The sequence below is a fragment of the Acomys minous genome (assembly GCF_964271855.1).
Source record: "Acomys minous genome assembly, chromosome: 12".
Taxonomy (NCBI): Eukaryota; Metazoa; Chordata; class Mammalia; order Rodentia; family Muridae; genus Acomys; species Acomys minous.
Genome location: NC_140493.1, coordinates 60778265 through 60799658, shown reverse-complemented (window position 1 = coordinate 60799658; position 21394 = coordinate 60778265). Strand labels below are relative to the sequence as shown.

Genomic DNA, 21394 nt, shown 5'->3' with positions numbered 1-21394 from the left:
GTCATGATGTTCTCGTCATAACAATAGTAGCCCAAACTAAGGCACCTAAGGAACATTCTTTCACTTAGGGTTGTGGCTCTTTTTGCATTTCAGAGGACACTGACATAGCCACAGCTGGATTAGAGGGTACGAAGGGGGCTTTGGTGACCAGAAACTAAAATTCTCCGTGGAACTAAGCAGGACTCAGGTTGAGTACAACATCAAATGAAGTTTACCTCAATGTTTTTATTAGAATTTAGGACACCTGAAGCCGGGCGGTGGTGGCGCACGCCTTTAATCCCAGCACTTGGGAGGCAGAGGCAGGCGGATCACTGTGAGTTCAAGGCCAGCCTGGTCTACAAAGCGAGTCCAGGACAGCCAAGGCTACACAGAGAAACCCTGTCTCGAAAAACCAAAAAAAAAAAAAAAGCAGGTGCCAGGCATGGTAGAATTTAGAACACCTGGATTATTTATTAATCTATTTTAAGATTTATTGTTTTGATTTATGATATGGGTTTTTTTTTGCCTGTATGCTGGTGCCCTTTAAGGCCAGAAGAGGGTGTTGGCTATCTTCGAAAATGCAGTTCAGATAGTTGTAAGCCACCGTGTGGATTTTAGGGATGGAACCCAGGTCCTTTGCAAGAGCAGTAAGTGTTCTTAACTGCTTAGCCATCTTTCCAGCTTCATCATCACCATTACCATCAACATCATCATCATTATTTTGATTTTTTAAGACAGGGTTTCTCTGTGTAGCCCTGGCTGTCCTGGAACTCACTCTGTAGACCAGGCTGGCCTCAAACTCAGAGATCCACCGCCTCTGTCTCCTGATTGACCCTTCATTATTTTTTATTAAGTTTTATTTTCACCTGGAGTTTAGGTTCCACCTTGAAACGGCTAAGCTAGGGGTTTTGTTGGAGATTGTCTTTTACTTTTGGGGGGGGGGTGTTCTTGTCAGTTTGATTAGACACTTTCAAGCTGGATGCTAGTTGTCAAACACTGCTGCTTGCTCTTCTGTACTAAGAGATCCCGGCTTTGTGTGGGGTCTCAGTGTCTGGCCCAAGCAATGACTTACTTACATCTGTTCTAACTCCATCATGAATTCTGTTCTTCCCATGCTATCTGTTTGGTTCCTAGACTCCTTTGAGCTAGGAGTAGCTGTGGACCCAATTCTGGTCAGTGAGACAAGCGCAAAGTCTCCTGGGAGGTGTTCACTTCTCAGGGAGGAGAGGCAAAATTTTATCATCTTGAGTAAAGCCAAGAAAATGTTGAAAATGCCAATCACCCACTTTTAGTATTCTTATCAAGTTAATAAAAATCTCTATGGTTTAAGCACAGGATCAGGAAAAACAATCCATCCCACTACTTGTTTTTCTTTTCTTTTCTTTGTTTGGACTCGGGCTAGCTTCAGACAGAAGCTGGTAGGGGCTAGCAGGGCCTGCTGGGAGGAAGTCAGTCACCGGAGGCAGGACCTTCGAGGAAATATTAGGACACGCCCCTCTTCGCTCTTTTTTTTCTTCCTACCATTGTGACCTGAAGCAGTCTGATCCACCAGGTTTCTCCCATGATGCTTTGCTTTGCCACAGGTGATGGGGCCAAGCCAACACCACCCGAAGATAACTAAAACAAACCTCTTAACTCAGAGCTGGCTGCCACATTAACTAAATCCTTTGAACTCACGGCCATGGTGACCAGGAAAATAAAGCAAAAAACCAAAGAAAATGAAACCACAACAAAGTATTTCAGTGCAATGCCAGGGAAGGACGGCCCCGCCCCGCCAGCTGGGCTAAAGTAGCGTGCTCGGTTCACAGCAGCCAGCAGGGCCTGCTCTAGGCTGACAACTCACCTGTTTGCTGTAAATAACCAACCAGTGGTGGCCACTGTCTTCACTGTACTGAAATCTCAGCTCTAAGTTCTGGTTGAGAGTTCGCTGGGGCCCATCGGTATCCAGCACAGTCCCCTGCAGAGGAAAGGGTACCGTGAGCGTGCCTTTGAACACACTGGGCATGACGTCAACAAAGCACCCGTTCCCCAAAGGCTGCGGGTCTCCCAGTCAGCACACTGCGATACCGAAGTGTTAAAGGAGGAAGAACAGGCGCTGCAGCCAGGCCAGGAGGGCAAAGGACAGCTTCCGGGAAGAAGGACCGTGAGGGCAGAAGCAGAAGCTCTCCAAGCGGCTTGGCGTTTTGCCATTGAGGGGAAGGGAGTGGTAACTCATGACAGAAGGAAGAGTGCGGTCAAACCCTTGAGGCATGGGGCAGGCTGGCAGGTTGGAGACACTGTGTCAGTGGCTTGGGCTCCAAACAAGGTGGGTGAGGAGGGGGCCTAGAGAGTCGGCATGGAAGACGGTTCCGAAGGCCTTGAGGTTCACACACAGCATCTGTCTCTGGTTCCTGCAGTGATGGAGCCTCCAGTTCTCCTAGGAAAGCCAACCTCTTCCACCACAGGCCAGCTGGGTAGAACCCTCAGAGAATGACGCCAGACGACGGCACATGGTCAAGCTTAGGTCAACTGGGCCAATGTTCTGTGCCTTTGTTTGACTCCAGAACTTAGACGCCCTAGTAGGAGGTCCTCCCACAGAGCTCCCGATGCCGGCAAAGCCAAGCTCTGTGGCTCCTTCCTCCTTTGGACACGTAAGCAACCAACACACATCCTTCCCCGGGGCCGTTGGTTTACTATAAGTGGCTGTGTAGGTGCCTAGTGCTCGATAACAAAGATCCTGGCTCTCGCGGCTTTATAAACCAAGCTGAGGCTTTCAGAACCCATCCTGAGGACCGTGGACACGCCCTCAGGGAATCAGGAAAGCTAGATGATAACGCAGTCTCACAGGAACGTCAGTCTCACAGCATCTGTGTGAAGAACAAGCTGGGCAGTCGCTGTGTTCAGGTGAGACAAGCCCCATGCTTACCCCGCTCCTCCAGGAGCCCAGGCTGGGAGGACCCAAAAGAAGACCGAGACCCTGCCGAGGTGAAAGGCAGAAGGTTAAGATGAAGAGTTCGGGGGCAGAACGCTAGGAGGGCGCCTGGAAAGTGTTTGGCTAAACAGTTACCCATGCACTCGGGGTGTGAGACTCTGAGACTAGTCCTGCATCTCCAAGATGAAGCACACAGGGAAAGGAGGAGGAGGAGAAGAAGAGGAGGGGGGCGAGAAGGAGGAAGAGGGTCTCTCTGTGTAGCCTTGGCTGTCCTGGACTTGCTTTGTAGACCAGGCTGGCTTCGAACTCACAGTGATCTGCCTGCCTCTGCCTCCCAAGTGCTGGGATTAAAGGCGTGCGCCACCACATCTGGCCCTGTTGGCTACAGTTTATTTATTTATTTATTTATTTTAGGTTTTTTTGAGACAGAGTTTCTCTGTGTAGCCTTGGCTGTCCTAGACTCACTTTGCAGTCCAGACTGGCCTCAAACTCATAGCGATCCACCTGCCTCTGCCTCCCCAGTGCTGGGACTAAAGGTGTGCGCCACCACGCCCAGCTGGCTATAATTCTTAAAGTCAGATTATGAATAAGAACTGGCAAGGTAGGGGGGAAAGCAGGGCCTTCAGACACAGTTCAAAGAGAATAAACCAGTTCAGCCACTCTGGCAAACAGGATGGCACATACTCTAAAAGTCAAACATAGAATTACCATCTGACCCTAGATGTAATTCTGTTCCTAGAGAGACACACCCAAGAGAACTGGGGGAGTAGAGGGGGTTGGGAGGGTGGGGGATGGGGGGGTGGAGGGGGAAGGGCCTACCCAGAGTCAGTCTGCAGATGTTCACAGCAGCACGGTTAATTACCGCCAACAGAGAGAAACACCCCAAGTGCCCGCCAACAGATAAATGGACCAACTGCGGGATATCCACACAGTGAGGCGTTCAGCCAGACACGAGCAATACACTAGTGACACTTGCTTCCACACAGGCCGACTCAGACCTTAGGTGCTGAGGGAAAAGATAAGGAAGGGCTGCATTTTATTGCCACGCATTGCTTTTAATAGGAAATTTCCAGAACAGGCCAACACAGTGCACAGAGATAGAAAGTAAACAAAGAGTTACTTAGGGCAGGTGGAGCCCAGGGTGGACGAGCACCACTAAGAGCTTTGTGGCTTCTTTTTGAAATGATAAAGGAAGTCCCTGGTGGTGGCTGAAGGGAGAATACCCTAAATTCTTCAAAGAACTGGGGTCTCACGCTCCGACAAAGGCCACAGTCATAGTTTAAAACCTGAAAATGAGAGGTCGTGCAGGAGATGAACATAAAACTCCAGCCTGTCCATCCTCAGATTACACTCAGAAACACCAACGTTTGACACCTACAGAGCTGTGGCTGAATTCCCAAAGAATCACGCCGTGAGAAATAAGTGAATTCCCAAACACCATACATAGCCCCTCGCCCAGGAGACACACGTGCAGCACTGGCCAAAGCCCATCACATTTGGGGCCACAGAATAAAGTTGCACAAGTGGGAAAGTAACAAAAAAAAAAACCACACAATGTATTTTCTCTGATCCTAAAGGGCTGAAAGGCTGAGGGGGGGGTTAGGAGGTGGAGAGGCACCGCTGGGTGGGGGACATGGAGAAGCAGCCATGAGTGTGAGGGAAAGAGAGCGATATGCAGGACAGCAAGATGGCAGGTGAGATGGTTCTTCATCAGCAACGAAGCGCAGAGGAAGAGCAGAGAGGAGAGTCTAAGGTATTGTCTGTGTTGGCGTGTGGCAGTTAGGTGCGTGGGAGACATGAGTCTGCAGTATCCGTGAAACACAGAGGAAGGTGGCCAACGGTGGGAGAGATGCTGGCCCGTGAGGAGAGTTGAATCTGATGTCAGAGACTGTAGAAAGATGCTGGAACGGGCCATTGGGACATGTCAGGTTTCAGAAAGCCCATGTCCAAGGGAGGAAAGAGAAAAGAAAAAAAAAATGGACCCGTGAGATGGCTCAGTGGGCAAAGCTTGCAGCACAAGCCTGGTGACCTGAGTTCAAACCCTGGAGAGAGGGGGCTCCACAAAGTTGTCCTCTGACCTGTGACATGTGACCCAAGACACCCCATATATGACCCCTCTCCCCCCTACTCTCTCTCTCCCTGTCTCTGTCTCACACACACACACACAGTACTTAACAATTTTTGTTTTGTTTTATTTTTGGTTTTTCATGAGAGACAGGGTCTCTCTGTGTAGCCTTGGCTGTTCTGGACTCACTTTGTAGACCAGGCTGGCCTCGAACTCACTGTCTATCTCTGCTGGGATTAAAGGTGTGTGCCACCACGGCCAGCTTTTTGTTTCGTTTTGTTTTGTTTTGTTTTGTAACAATTTTTAAAAGAAAAAAAGTCTGGCATTACTAAGTGCCCCAGAGAGAGGGTGAGCACTAGGTCCGAGCATGCTGTTGTAGCCTCCACGATTTAGCAGCTTTTGTCTTCTCCCACCGCTCTGTGTACACAGGACAGTCAGGGTTCCCTCACCGAGCACGAGCACTTGGCAGAATCCAGCTGACGTGCGCAGCACTCAGCTCAGTGGCCACTAATGCTAACGACATGTGCTTCAAAGGAAGTAGTCATACCAGCACAAACCAGGGCTCCTGCAGAAGGGCTGTGCTGGGCAGCATCCCATTTCTTGGTGACATTAAGCACATAGTAGGTGCTCAATAAATGCTATGAGTCGGCTCACCCTTCAAGCCACGAGGATGGGTGCTTCTCTTGCTCTGGGCAGGGAGTCTGCACGGACCGCAGGCCTAGGGTGCCATGCCTGACCACCAAGGTACTGACTCACCAGCAAGCCTGTCTCTCCCCCGCCCCGACTGTGACATCTAAGAGCGACAGGATTTTTCAGATCACAAGAGGAGACTTTGATATCTTTTTGGTCTTCTGAAACAGGGTTTCTCTGTCTAGTCCTGGCTGTCCTGGAATTCACTCTATAGACCAGGCTGCCCCCAAATTCAGAGACCTGCCTGCCTCTGTCGCCTGAGTGCTGGGACTAAGGTGTGCGCCACCACCCGCCACAGGAGGAGACTGTAAGTGACAGACAAAGCAGGGTGCCAGATACTCACAAGGAAAGTGACCTGCCAGCACTTTATTCTGCTCATCTGGAAAGCGATGTCCTGCGTCTGGCCATCAGGCAGGGTTACACAGCAGCTGATCTCGCTGTTGCCAATGGACAGCACAGCCTCACAGCCAGGTTCTGGGTGGTTGCAGGTACAGGGATCCAGCTGAATGTACCCATAGTGCCGGACCTCCTGGGACAGCTCCAAAAACTGCTCCGGGGCGGGGCGGGAGTAGAAGGAAGCAAAGAGACCACTTTTCACAGATACGGAGCTGGGGGGCGGGGTGGGGCGGGGCGGGGCGGGGTGGGGCGGGGCGGGGCGGGGCCTTCTGCTGTGCTGTGCTGGTGAAACTCACAGGGTGCGCTCATAGCAAACCCGCTTGGTTCTAGAACGTACAAATGAGGCCCCTAGTGTAGACAGTAAGCCCTGGGGGTCCACTGTGTCCCCCAGGTCAGGAGCTAGTCCTATCTCCTTTGCCAGTCTGACCCTGATCCTGTTTAGTACTTGAAGCCAAAATACTCAAGGAACGAAGAGTAGAGTTGAAAAAAAAAAAAAGAAACAAAAGATTAGAAGAGTTTTGCTTGCTTGCTTGTATGTGTGTGTGTGTGTGTGTGTGTGTGTGTGTGTCCGCGTGCGTGCGTGCGTGCGTGCGTGCGTGCGTGCGTGCATGTGCCCATGGAGGTGAGAAGAGCACATCCCATCTCCTGGGGAAGCTATGGATGGTTGTGAACCAGCATGCGAGTGGGTCCTCTGGAAGAGCAGCAAGTCCTCTTGACCACTGAGACATCTTTCAACACAATGCTTATCGCTCTTTTTTATTTCATATAAGGGCTGGGACAGTCCCGAGGCAAACCACTTGCCTGTGTGTATGAAACCTGAGCTCAATCCCCAGCACTGGAAAAAACAATAACCCCTTAGCTGTTGTGGATTAAAAGAAGTGAAAGGATTTAATTAAAAGTAAAGCTACACGTTGCCAAACAGTTAATGAATAAGCAATTTACTCAAAATGCTTGTTGGCATATGCCATTAACAAAGCGGCACTAACACATGGAAACCAGTGGAGAGAAGTCTGCTAGGATTATTCACTTGAAAACCTCATTCTTTTAAGAACGTTGGACCTGGGGCTGCAGAGATGGCTCAGTGGTTAAGAACACCTGCTGCCCTTGCAGGAAGGACCGGAATTCAGTTCCCAGCACCCACATCAGGCTGGTCACAGCTGTCTGAAACTCCAGCTCTGAAGAATCAGATGCCCTCTTCTGGCCTCTGTGAGCACTACACACACACACACACACACGCGCGCGCGCGTAGAACAAATCTTTTAAGTAAGACAAACTACCTTAAAAAGTCAAATCAATGCATATAGACATGGATAGCATGTTTGCCTGTTTCCACTTAGAGTTTCACAAACTCTTTTTGAGATTGTGGTTCGTGTGAGTGCTTGCCAGCATGGCTTTAGCGAGCCTACTGTCTCTACAGCCACCTCACACCTCTCTCACCGCAGCACAAAAATTACCTTAGACACACGTAAATAACTAAGTGCCTCTGTGTGCCAATAAAACTTTATTTATAACAACAGTGGCCCAAGAGCCATAGTGAACTCATCTCTGGTTTAGATCAAATTGCTTTGAGTCATTTCATGCATCTTCAGCTCAGTCTCCTTGCAAGCGCGCATGAGGTAAGGTGGCGCTGGCTAGCATGTTCATCCCAAAACCAGAAGTTCACACAGGAGGAGGAAATTTAAATTAGACACAGCTCTGGGCCTTGTAGTGCTTGCGGGCCAAGGGAGTCACAGCAGCAAAAGCCATTAACAGCTTGACTTCCAATAAAAGAAAACTGGCCAGCTAAAGGACAGCAGAACCACCGAGGAGAGTCCTCTGCGGTTATAGGATAAAGTGGAGGAGCCGTACTAGTTACCTTGGCCAAAGACTCCACGTGTGTTTTTAGAAACCTTACACAAGAAACGGGATTTGTGAATGAGAGCAGCAGCCCACTTCCAATGCGTGTCCGGAGCTCGCGTCCAAGGAACATCGCTTAGCACAATGCTTCTCTCACCTTTGCTTGGTTCTCCGTCTTCTGGAGCGCCTTTAATTCCTCCCTCTGAGCCTGTGTGGGCTTCACCCATTCTAATTCAATGTCCTGTACTGCCTTAAAACAACATAATTATATAATTGTCAACCTTCGTAGAAATAAACTCGTCTGTATAGAGGGCTTAAAAGCCTAGACCCAAGTGAAACCGCATAGTGATTTGACGGATTATAAAGATTGCCTTTTTTGTTGTTTTGTTTGGACACAGAGTCTTAAAGTTGAGCACTCTGTACGTAGATCAGGCTGGCGTCAAACCCATGATCTTCTTGCCTCAGCCTCCCATGTGCTGGATCGCCAGAAAGCATCACCGCAACTAGCTTAGGGAGTAGAAAAGGCTTGTTCTACAGTTTGGGACACTTAGAATACTTGGCAAAGAAACTCAGAGTCACTTCCATATTGTCCAGTCAGATAAGAGATTACAGTATTTAAAAAAAAAAAAGGCAGTGAAGTATGTGGGAGAGAGGGCTTAGCAGTTAATTGTGTGCTGCCCCTTAGAGGACCAGAGCTCAGTTCTTAACTCTCATGTGAGGTGGCTCACAGCCACTGTGATGGCAGCTCCAGGGGATCAGACACCTCTGGCTACCACAGGCACCAGCACGTCCACGCACAAACCCACATATGGGCATAGACACACACATATGGCTTTAAGAAGTGAGTCTTTTTTAAAAGTACACAACTAAAGATGAATATGTTTATCTTGATGGAAGGATTGTCTTTATAAAAACATGATGGCAGAATGCAGAAATAATCACATGTAATTATATGTAAATGCAGATTTCTGTACCCAGAACACCAGAAACGAAACTAGAAAGCGATGTTAAATGAGGCAAAGGGTGTTGACATTTACAGAAAACAATAAGACAAATGCAAAGTCACCAATAACGGACCCCAGACTGATGTCGACAACCGACCAAAAGGACATCCAAGTGGCGAACACAAACACACACAGCCTCACCCTAATCCGAGGGGCTTGCCTCAAACACACACGGCCTCACCCTAATCTGAGGGGCTTGCCTCCTAACTTGACAGGGCTGGAACACAGGTTTGGAGAAACGACATGCTGTGTAACGGAGAGGCAGAGTTCACTCACACGGTTTTCAGGAGGAAACTTGGCAATCCAAGTCCCAAATCACACACAAGCCTAAGGGGCAGGAAGGACACAGGGAGGCAGAGGCAGCTGGGCCTCTGTGAACCCAGAGCAGCCTGGTCTACGGAGCATCATCCAGGCCAGCCAAAGCTGTTACCGATACTGCTTAGAACATTAAGGTAATTTGACTTCTGGCTAGTAGCAAACACACACAAAGTCTGCACTCTGGGTCTGCGGGCTCCACATCCTCGGGTGAAATGAACTGTGAGCGAGTCTCAGGAACCGGTGCATCGGCACTGAGTGTGCACGGATCACATCGGCACTGAGTGTGCACGCATCTGTTTCTCATTGTTCCCTAAATGATGCCGTGTAACATGTACTTAATATGGCGTCTTCCCTGTACTCAGTGTTGTAAGTTATCGAGAGGTTGGAAGGCCGCAGGAGAAGGTGTGTGACTTCCGTGGGAATGCTATCCCATTTTATGGGAGGGCCCTGAGCATTCCTGGGGTCTGGTATCTGGTCGAGGGATGGTGTCGTGCTCCGTGGGCTGTACAGTAGTGAGTATGTGTCAGGTGGTAGTCTCACGCTTTCAACTCCAAACCTACAGCTACCCTGTGAGGTAGTGCACTATAAAATATTTCAAAATAGAAAGCCGAGTTGGTGTGTAATCAAATATTAGGTTATCCTAGCTTTCAAAGTTGTCTAGGATAATTAACAACATGAGGAAAACCCGCACCTATTTATTTATACACGAAAAGAATACTAAGTTATAAACAAACAGTAGCAGACTCCAGTTAAAACAGTCAGTCTTGGGGCTGGAGAGATGGCTCAGAGGTTAAGAGCACTGGCTGCTCTTCCAGAGGTCCTGAGTTCAATCCCCAGCAACCACATGGTGGCTCACAGCTATCTATGAGATCTGGTGCCCTCTTCTGGCCTGCAGGCGTACATGCAGATAGAGCATTCATACATAAAATAAATAAATCTTCAAAAAAATAAAAATAAAAAAACAAACAAAAAACAATCGGTCTCATGTATTCCTGGCTGGCCTTGAACTGTCACTTATGAAGCCAAAGATGACTCTGAGTTTCTAATTCTCCGGCCTCTGCCTCCCCAGTGCTAGGATTACAGGCCTGTGCTGCCACACCTGCTCTGTTTGTTCCTGTGCATGCATGTCATGTGTGCCTTGGTGTCCATGGAGACCAAAAAGGGTGTCAAACCCCACCATGTGGGTGCTGGGAACAACCTGGTTCTCCTGCAAGAGTGCAAGTGCTCTTGACGCCTGAGGCGTCTCTCCAGCCTCTGCGCTAACTGTCCTTAAGTGTACAATTGAGCGGTTTTATGCACATTTAACATTGTACAGCCACTGGCGCTGTTTACTCCCAAGCCTTTCATAGTTGCCGACAAAGACTCCAAACGGAAGGCTGAGGCAGATGAGTCATGAGTTCAAGGCCACCCTAGGCTCCAAAGTGAGACCCTGCTCCAAGAGTTCAAAGCCACCCTAGGCTCCATAGTGAGGCCCTGCTCCAAGAGTTCAAGGCCACCCTAGGCTCCATAGTGAGGCCCTGCTCCAAGAGTTCAAGGCCACCCTAGGCTCCATAAGGAAGCCCTGCTCCAAGCAATACAAACAAAACAAAACAACAATGACAACAAAAGAAAAAACCAACAAAACAAAACCCTGTGTACCCATTAACCAATAATTGTCCTTCTGCCCTACCCCCCAAGTTCCTGGAAACGTCTACTCTAGATTGCCCCCATGAGTTGCCTACTCAATACTAGGGAAATGCCACAGTTCCCACCGCAGCTGCCAGGGCCAACCTCACCTGCATGTACAGCAGGTCTCCAGCTGCCCTGCAGTCCATCAGCACAGAGTCCAGGGCCGGGTCCAGGTACCTGCACAAGCACAGGAGCCCATGTGACACACCTAAGGGCACGCCCAGGGGTACATGACACACCTAAGGGCACGCCCAGGGGTATATGCTCTGGAAAGGATGGTCCTCCGCCCTGGGAACTGGGTCCCCTTCTTTCATAAAACTACAGCACGATGCTTGCCTGGCCTTTGGCTCCTTCCTTTATCCCTTCCGGGCTCTATTCTCTCCATGTTGTGAGTTTTACCTGTGGGTTCTCTGTCTCTGTCTGTCTCTGTCTGTCTGTCTGTCTGTCTGTCTATCTGTCTGTCTGTCTCTCTCTCTCTCTCTCTCTCTCTCTCTCTCTCTCTCTCACACACACACACACACACACACACACACACACACACACAGTTCTAGGAGAATGGTGTGCCGCATTCCATTTACACTCAGCCAACAAGTCCCAGATTCTACTCGGGAGGCAGAGGCAGGCATCTGTGAGTTCGAGGCCAGCCTGGTCTACAAAGAGAGTCCAGGACAGCCAAGGCTACACACAGAAACCCTGTCTCAAAACACACACACACACACACACACACACACACACACACACACACACACACACACCAAGTCCTGGACTCTGTGTCGCGTTCCATAGCACCTGCCCCACACACGCCCATCGGCACTCACCACCCTGCGCCTGGCCCCCCTCTTCCACCTCTGGAGCTGCCCAGGAAGCACCTCACACTGGGCTTTCAGCTCCTTCCTCCTGCTTCCTGTTCCTCCCGGTGAGACTTTTCCTGAACAGCCCTTCAACTCTCAGGGTTGTGGGAAGCGGGTCATTTATGCTGCTCCTCATCTGAGGCACTTTGTGGCACACTTCTCCTTTCATTTCCCCACCCCGGCTCCATAGTCCAGCCCCTCTTCCTGTCCCCTCTTCTCCTCCTCCCTCTCTTTCCTACAAGGCCACCGCCTTGAGCCCTCCCTCCCCTGACTTATCCTTTCTCTGAAAGCCTGCTCTGCAGTACCCCTCTTCTCTGCAGACAAGCAGAGATCTGGTGAGTGTAACGCAGTGGTTCTCTGAGAGTGAGCAGATATAGAAAGGGCAAAGATGGATGGTGTACAACGCAGAAGACAGAGGCGAACAGCTACTGCGCTCAGAGGAACAGCGTGACTACACGGAGAATCAGACCCAGGAAGGGATGAGAATGGGGTTTGAAGGCCAAGCAAATCATGGCGGAGAGGAGCAACTGAAACATTCTGACTAACTTTGCCTTTAGCTTACATGTCCACACACTTCCGAAGCCCGTGTGCCTGAGAGTGGCCTCACGGTTGGACAGCCACAAGCAGGCTGGGGCTCTGTGCTGCCAGAGACAGCATCCTCTGGTCTAGAAGGGACCTTAACATCACTAGAGAGATGCACTCGGAAGTCCTGGATGAAGGGAAGTCCTTAAAACATCGGGTAGGCCCTTGTGAAAGGCCCGCCCATCGGAATCACGCAGCTGTTGCCGCTGGGAAGGCCTCCTCTGGAGAGAGGGCGAGACACACAGGCGTGTTCCAGTTCCCTTGACGCTGAGCTCTGATTACAACAGTGTGCCTCTTCTCCATGAGCAAAGCGGATAGGAGCTCGGGAAAGTGTGTGGACCGAAAAGTCTCAGGCGCAGGGACCCTCCATTGCTGCTGTTGTCCTTGACAGTAACAAACACGGCCAAAATCTATTAGTGTGTGGGGTTGCTTTAATCTTCACGATAACCCTAGGAGGATTATTCTCCTGTTTTACCAATAGCCGGGGCTAGCCCTTCAAAAGGCAAAGCTACAAGCTAGACCCAGCAAGATAGCCCTGAGTCACGTAAACCACTATCCCTGGATTTCAAGATGTTGGGTTTGTTGTTGTTGTTGTTGTTGTTGTTGTTGTTTCGGTTTTGGGTTTTTGTTTGGTTTTATTTATTTATTTGTTTGTTTGTTTAGTGTCCTCTGATTAAAGAATAACTGGCAGGGGCACCTTGAGTAGCTGCCCAACATAGTCACGGGAATAACGGCTGGGAGCTCAGATTGCCGGATGCGGCTGGGAAGGCAGGAAGCCCTTCGTTGTGACTTCCTGTTCGTTTGTTCTTGGTAGGGCTTCTCTTTCTTCTCTTTCCAGGAAAACAACAGCCATTTTCTAGAGAGACCCTTGTGTCCTTTTAGTCTAGGCCTGTGGGTGGCCCAGGCTCATATCCCTTAGGAATGTGAGCTGAATGCTTAAGGGATCAAATTCAGTGCAAATTGCCTGGGTCGCCCCCTCTGCCTTCCAGGAATACCACAGCTCAGCTGACGCCACCCCACCTGCCTCTCAAGCTGTGGTGAGGCTGGCAGCCACGTTCTGCCCCTCAGTGGCAAGGCTGGCAGCCACGTTCTGCATCCACAGTGGCGAGGCTGGCAGCCACGTTCTGCCCCACAGTTGCAAGGCTGGCAGACACATTCTGCCCCACAGTGGCAAGGCTGACAGCCACGTTCTGCCCCTCAGTGGTGAGGCTGGCAGCCATATTCTGCTTTACAGTGAATTCTGACAGCACAAGTACTTACCACTTTCTGAGTCCAATCTTACAATTTTCCACTTCAGAACTCTGAAGACTAGTGTAAGGCAGCTCAAAATCCGCCAGCTTCTTCACAACTAGGGAGGGGAAAGGCAGCATGGAGATCAGGCTTGCTGTGCTCTGAGATAGCCCACATTGTATAAAACCGTTCTTTCCAGGCTGTGTATTGGCCTTAGAAACTCCATTTTGTAGTTTTTTGTTGTTTTTTGTTTTTGTTTTTGTTTTTGTTTTTTTTTACTTTATTTTGAGGGTATTTTGAGGGTGTGGACCCACACACCCCACCATCTGTCTTACATTAGCCATCCAGCACAGACTTATTCTTCATGGGTAAATTAAATTTACATGGGTAAATTAAAATAATTTTAGGGAAACAAGGCTCCAAAACTTATTGGACACACCAGACTCCCTCGCGTGGGTCCATCAAGTGATTAATGCCTCCTGCGCTGTGATCGCATGGTCCCACACCCACCTGTCACCTGATGCCCTGTGTGTGTTGCAAGGGACACCCAGAGAACTACCAGCTAACTGTCCCCAAGCCTCCAGCATGCCTTGGCTCCCCCATGCTGACGGAGTCCACGCAGCTGCTGGCTGCCTGTCCTGTTCACCCTGGACCAGGACCTTCCGTTCTGCCTTTCCTTGTCTGCAGCCCACTGCATCTCTACCCTCAAGCGTGTTTCTCCTGAGGCCTGATCGCTACAGCAACAGTTTCCGCCCCGCTGCTGGTTTGCGTTTCTCATCTCAGTGTTTCTGTTACCCACTTGTGCAACCTCTGAAATCCCTTTGCCTTGTACTCATCATGGAAACCACATATAGAAAACTACATAGAGGGGGCTGGAGAGATGGCTCAGAGGTTAAGAGCACGGACTGCTCTTCCGAAGGTCCCGAGTTCAACTCCCAGCAACCACATGGTGGCTCACAACCATCTATAATGAGATCTGGTGCCCTCTCCTGAACATACAGGCAAAACACTATATACATAAAAGTAAATCATTAAAATAAATATTTTTTTAAAAGAAAAAAATACAAAGAGATGTATTAACTGTGGTCTATGTGACGTATGATATGAGTTAATATTAGCAATTAAGCGAAGGAATAACAGCCGGGCTACCCAGGTGGGCAGGATAATCTCGCAAAGTGCTACCACAGAAACTGCTGCCCCTTGTGAACTTAGTGTCATTCCATAAACTCTGACACTGTGGAAGGCACAGACGTGCCTGTCCGTCTATGTTTCTGGAGTAGTGCGCCCCTGACAGGCGTCTTACCTAGTTAAAAAGCACACAGTTTACAATCAGCTTTCAAAGAGAACGTAAGGCAATACTACCGAAGGTAGGGAGGAACAAAAATATTCTCTTGTACGTGTCTGTGTTTTTAACTTCCTGAAACTCATCCCTCAAAAAAGTCAACAATATTTTATTCTCATTAAATCCCAGCCCATTGGGTAGGATATCTTACCCTGGGGTTCAGATGAGAGATAGGTGCCTAGCGCCATGCCAGGACCTCCACAGCCTAGCACATTGCTTCATTCTTTGATGGATTCAAAATACAAAGACATCATAGAAAGGTGGAGGAAGTGGAGCCCTGAGCAGGTGTCTTTGTTTTGTTCTGTTCTTCTCGTCTTCTCCTTCTTCCTCCTCCTCCTCTCCACCCCACCCCATCTTTTCCTCTGTTTCCTGCAGTCTACTCCCTATCTGTCATGCCATGAACTGCTCTGCTCTGTGCTGCCCCCTGTCTGCCATGCCATGAATTGCTCTGCTCTGCACTGCCCCCTGTCTGCCATGCCGTGAACTACTCTGCTCTGCACTGCCCCCTATCTGCCATGCCATGAACTGCTCTGCTCTGCGCTGCCCCCTGTCTGCCGTGCTGTGAACTGCTCTGCTCTGTGCTGCCCCCTGTCTGCCATGCCATGAACTGCTCTGCTATGCACTGCCCCCTGTTGTGGAGAGTTTAATGTTTCTACCTCTCCATACTTTCCCTGTCATGGGAAAAAATGAATAATCCTTCCTTACGCAGTTTCTGTCAGGCATTACGTTACCATAACAGGAAGTTCAAATGACACGCTACCTCTCTGGGGACACCTGTCCCCACTCTCTGAATGACAGTCATTTATTCTCCAAATCATTTATTCATTTGTTTAACACAGGGCCTCACTGTGAAGTTCTGACTATCCTGGAATTCATTATGTAGACCAGGCTGTACTTGAACTCATGGACACCCGCCTGCCTCTGCCTCTGAATGCTGGGATTAACAGTGAGTACCACCGTGTCTGGCTACATTCTCTGAATCTTTGAGGACAGCAGTAGAGACCACAACCTCAAGGGTGGCCAGTCTCTCTGTGCATGGCTCCCATCCCTCAGGGCCAAGCATCTGATCACACCTGCCCATTTCCTGGGTTCCCCTCTTCTGCTTACCAGAGAGCTTGCCCTCTGGAAAACACCGGATGAGAAAAAGGCCGAAGTAGCCCAAGAGCTCTGGATGCAGTCCGAGTTTGTGCGCCACCACCTAGGCCAGAAACAAGCACAGGGGGACCGTTAGGCTAACTGCCGAGCTTCCAGGATGTGGTGGCAGGATGCTGACAGCAAGGGATTTTGCAGGCCAACAGACACCCAAGAAATGCTCTGGAATCGAAAAATGTCCTGTACTTGCTATGGTTTGAATCTGAAATGGTTTCCACAGCTCATGCCCTCTTGGTACCCCACAGTGTCTGCAGCTCGTGCATTTGGAGGTTGGTACCCAGCTGGCGGCGCTGCATTTGGAGGTTGGTGCCCGGCTGGTGACGCTGCATTTGGAGGTTGGTGCCCGGCTGGCGGCGCTGCATTCGGAGGTTATGAGAACTTTTGCACATGATGCCATTGTAAACTCACTCATGGGTCTGGGATGTGAAGGCTAGAGGTCTGTTTCGCTTCTGGCTCAAGATTCTCTGCTTCCGGGTGCACTGGGATGTGGGGAGTCGCAGCTGTACGTTCTGGTCATCATGAGTATCACCATGGCAGACGACACCCTCCCAAACCAAAATTAAGCCTTCCTCCCTAAAACGGTTTCTGTTGGGGGCATTGAGAAAATCATCTAATGAAACATTAATTCCAGAAATCTTAGGGAGATAGAAAATTTGAGTGACTAAAATCAACATCAGTGCCAGCTCAGTGGGCACACTGGGCTCCACTGGGCTGGTTGCCCTGTCTTGGGTTTGGGCATATGTCCTAGACTGTTCTAGTGTTTATTATCTGATGGATGGTGGCAGTGTTCTCCACAAACATCCGTTTTCTGGGGCATCTGGCCCTGAGGCTTGCACTCTCTGTGTGCACCAAGCAAACAGCATTCCTCGCTGCTCAAAGGCGTATAAAAGTGCAGGTGCTGGTGTCCCCCTGGGTGTCAAACCCAGGCCTGCTTCTCTCTGATGCCATGGTCAGGTGTAATTTGTTGTGACTTCAGTTCAGTGTAATCTTCAGATACCCTTCAGGGTAACGTACTAGAATCTTAGCTCCATGGAAACCACCAACTCCAGGTCCAGGATGCTCCTTCTTGACATCAACGTCTGTGGTTTCATGCTCACCACAAGATGGGGCCTCACAGAAAACATACCTCCACTCACGTTTCCTTAGCAGAGACCACAGGCCACTGCTCTCTCCTCCACCTAGTCCACCTTGGCTTGGAAAGGTGGCATTTCCCCTGCAGCGCAGGTGGGCAGAGGGATAAGCCCAGAAGGCAGAGCTGCTGATAACCACATCTGAAGCAGGGAGCATGCTCGGTCATCCTCAAAATGGCTCAAATTCGGGTCAGGCCCTTGGCGGGCAGCATCAGACCTCATGGGATGCGCTTACAGGGAGTCCTGTGTGTGTGAGAAGTCCTCAAAAACTCTCCTGCCAATCTCTGCCAGGCAGGACCCGTCGCTACCTACTTGGATATGGCCTGCCCCAGACTCCGCAGGGCACCACCCTCCTTCCCACTCCCATCCATGCCGCATCCTGAGCCTTCTGCCCATTGCCAGGGCCCAGCGGGACGAATGTCAGGGAAGTGGCACAGCCCTCAGAGGCCCCAGGAAGGGTGAAGCCCAGGAGGCTTCCCAGATGGGCTATACCTTGGCTTCCACCGTCATTTTCCCTTTTGGGGGTGATTTATATGCAGATGAATTATCCACAGAGCAAAAGAATTGTCAAGGGACTTCTGGGAAGGTCATCACATTGACGTCTCTGCCCCCCGAGACCCATTTCTGCATCTCCCGGAGCTGGAGCTAAGCAACGCTTACCTCAAGGACCCTTTCAGCCGTAGCCGATGTCAGAACGTCCACCTTAATGCTCCTTCCATTGGGCAGGAATACATCCAGAACGGCTTTCGTGGTGGTGACGTTCAGTGTGTGCTGTAAACAAAAGGACAGCCGTCAGTTTCCACACCCATCACCGTGAGGGCCAGCAGGCCCTGCCTGCTCCCACTGTGTGCAGGGAATGGTGCCTGGAGTGAGGACACAGCCTGTGCAGAGACTGAACGCAAGTCCCTCTGTGGACAGAGTTGAGGGAAAAGGAGTCTGGGAAGACTGAAGGCAGACCAATAGTGTGAGGTCTGCCTTCTTTGCAAATAAACAACAGAGCATTCATTTTGGAGGAGGAAAAATCTTTTGATAAAAATCATCCACTCCTTTAATCCCAGCACTGGGGAGGCAGAGGCAGGAGGATCTCTGTGAGTTCAAGGCCAACCTGGGCTACAGAATCCACAACGGCCAGGACTACAAGAGGAACCCTGTCTCAGAAAAAAACAAAACAAAACAAGAAAATAAACAGACAAACAAAATTCAACCACATCTTGCTGGGTAATCTCAGACTTAACTCACCTTAGATGCTTCTCAGCACCTTAAAGCTGGCTTTGTGGCACACCGGATGCGTGGGGCTTTTCCCCACAGCAGCCAGTTCCACCCTCACACCCACTTTCTCAAGACAGGGTCTTACTGTTTAGCTCTGGCTGTCCTGGAACTAATTATGTAAACCAGGCTGGCCTGGAACTCACAAAGATTTGCCTGCCTCTGCCTCTGAACGCTGCCATTAAAGGCGTGCGCCACCACAGCCAGCTCAATTTCCCAGTGCCTGAACACCAACCAGATGGCCACCCAGAAATTCAGCTCAGTTCTGGCTTGATTTGCCTGGCATTAGTATCAGACACTGGGAGCTAAAGTTTCAATGCAGCAGGATTGCCTATGGCTGACACCTGGGAAGGACAGGCTACCTGTCTTTCTTTCCGCTTATCACAAATTCTGGAGGGCCTCACGACTCACATTCCTTCTCCATAATTTGCTAAGAGGAGCTAAGAATGACTTGAAAAAAAATCCAGAAAACAGTTTCCTTACTATTGCCAGCATGTTATAAAGAAGATGGCTGAGGAAGAGCTAAATGGAAGAGACACATAGAGCAAGGTCTGTAGGGTTTTTCTGTCGTGCCAACACCTCCATGCCTCAGTATGATGGACGTTCTCTCAACTCCACTGTTTGGGGTGGGGGAGGGCGGTGTCTTGTGGAGGTTCAGCCATCCCTGCATGTGACCTTGTGTACCTCTCCTTCAGCTCTACAATAAGGGATATAATAGCATCCACCTCAGAGGACTGTGGTGAGGGCTCAGGAGGGGAAGCAGGAGGAACACGGGGTAGACTCATCATAGACATGCAGGTGCCACCTTTATTGCTTTCCTCTTGTTAGCAGTAGGAGCGAGGGAAAAGTTACACAGCTTTGATTTCACTTGGTGGCGACAGATATTAAGTAAAGGAGTTGCGACATCTCTACCCAATCAGTCGGCAGTGTTTCACTTAGAAGGCACAAGCTCTGGGTTTGAACCCACGGCTTCCCGGTGTCCCCAACAATAACACAATAGGGAAACCATCTAAATGAGTGAAGTCATCCTAAGCTCCCGGGCCGCAGGAGCCCCTCTTAATGCCTCCTTGTCTCTAACGTGTACATGGAACAAAATTCCAGAGCATTGTTAGCTGGGGAGTGAAATCTGGATACACAAGGCGGGGAAGAATATATGGAGGTACAGGGAGCTCTGTCCACCGGAAACGCCTGGCAGTACGAAGGACTAGGAGCTTCAAATCTATGCTGTGTGGGATTTGGATTCATATATTCTGCTTACTAGAACATGTCAACCCAAAAGAGTACCTTTCTCCACATGTCATGAGAAATAAAAGGGAACACGTAGCCCGGCACACAAAACATCTCTTTAGGGTCAAACCCCCTTTGGCCTTTGCGGCTGGGCTTTCGCTGTCCTCTATGGGACATTTCCCGCTCCCAGCTCCTGAGCCACAAAGGGTCCATACAATTATTTGGCACTAAGCACTGAGAGGCTGCAAGCACCACACTTATCCGATGCAGTGCAGCCATCCAGGTGGGTGCCCGCTCTGTGGGCACCTCCACGATCTGGCAGACCCACACACTCCTGCCTGTCACGGCTCTTCAGCATTCAGCAGCCCTGCAGGAGCAATCTCCTGACACGAGCTCAGCCACACGTTCTTCTCTGCACTGATGACAAGTGTGTGCTGCTAACCCATCACCCAGCATCAGTAGGAGGTCCGCCCATTAGCTGGGGCACAGCGAGAAGCAGACCCACCCTCCACGGGAACCAACTACTGCTTTTCTTTCACAAGAACCAGCCCGGAGCCCTCGCTGCCCCCCACCCCTTCCCCAGGAAACACACTCACTTCCAGATTCAGTTTGTTGTTTTTACCCCAATGAGAAAGGGAGCTGGAGAGTCTATACTCTGTCATGCCCGCCCTGGAAACCTTCACGACCAGCTTAGACATCACCTTCAAGGACCATCTTCTCAACCGTGGTCCCTCCTCACTCGGTCTCACATACCTCATAGACACGACAAAAACGTGTGGACTTCATTCATGTAAACGAGCAAAAGGAGGCTGGAGACAGCAGAGCCCTGCAGTGCTGCGCCAGGGGGTTGCTGCCTCTCCATCCAGGACTGTGGCCACGGGCCAGAGTGCTGGATCTAGGTCTGGATTCAGAGGACAATACAGTGCCGGTCCTGACACATTTATTTGTATGTCGAGAGATTTTTCTGTTGCCCCAAGTGATCAGAGTCCATGAGCCAGCTTGAGCATCATTTCCTGGTGTGTCCATATCTCCAGAGAAGGGCTGATTGACAACACCCCCTTAATGCATATATTTTGAATGTAGACCATATAATGAGATAAAACAAGACGTGGTGCAGAAGATGACAACCTTCGCAGTTCAAACGATTTTCTTTTCAAGTTTTTAATATAAATTTCCTTTAAAGACATCCTTCAGGGAGTGGGAGATTTAGCTCAGTGGTGGAGCACTTGCCCAGCAAGCGCAAGGCCCTGGGTTCTTTGGTGCTACCTCTGCCCTGATCTCCTTTGGAGTTAAGTTTAAGAAACAGTGAAATGAAAAGCCATCTTTGAGAACTGGAAAATAGTGCCAGGTATGAGCCCAAAGCACCCTGACCAGTCACGAGGATGCAATCCATTCTGTATAAGTTGTCTCTGGGTTCAGCCTAGCCAAGTGCGCAACTCAGGGACCATCACAAGAGCCGTGTGGTCACTCTGCAATCACTAAAGATGACCTTCCAGCAGGACCAGGAAGAGGAAACGGGCCTGGCATGAGCCACAAGAGTGCCAACCTACGTGGGCACTGCACCTCCCCCCCCCATGAGTGCCGGAGTGTCTTGGTTTTATCCTCAAAGCAACCCCGAGAGGCAGGAGCTCTGCTCCCCATTTTTTTCAGCTGAAGAAACTGATATGTAAAGAGGCTAAATAAACCCAGTGTTGTTGCCACACATAATCCCAGCCTTTGGGAGGCAGAAGTAAGAAGATTGCAAGTT

General features: G+C 50.0%; 1 protein-coding gene across 8 annotated transcripts in view; it reads right to left on the bottom strand.

The window, feature by feature from the left end:
• Positions 1-21394, bottom strand: part of SNX31 (sorting nexin 31) — a 49773-nt gene that overhangs the window by 12885 nt on the left and 15494 nt on the right. For all 8 annotated transcript variants that reach the window (XM_084803070.1, XM_084803071.1, XM_084803072.1 and 5 more), the window contains exons 5-11: positions 17815-17925; positions 15980-16070; positions 13561-13648; positions 10975-11044; positions 8035-8127; positions 5989-6192; positions 1823-1936 (exon numbers count right to left, since the gene is read on the bottom strand). In XM_084803070.1, the coding sequence (XP_084659196.1) occupies positions 1823-1936; positions 5989-6192; positions 8035-8127; positions 10975-11044; positions 13561-13648; positions 15980-16070; positions 17815-17925 (771 nt within the window). The remainder of the gene's footprint in view (positions 1-1822; positions 1937-5988; positions 6193-8034; positions 8128-10974; positions 11045-13560; positions 13649-15979; positions 16071-17814; positions 17926-21394) is intronic.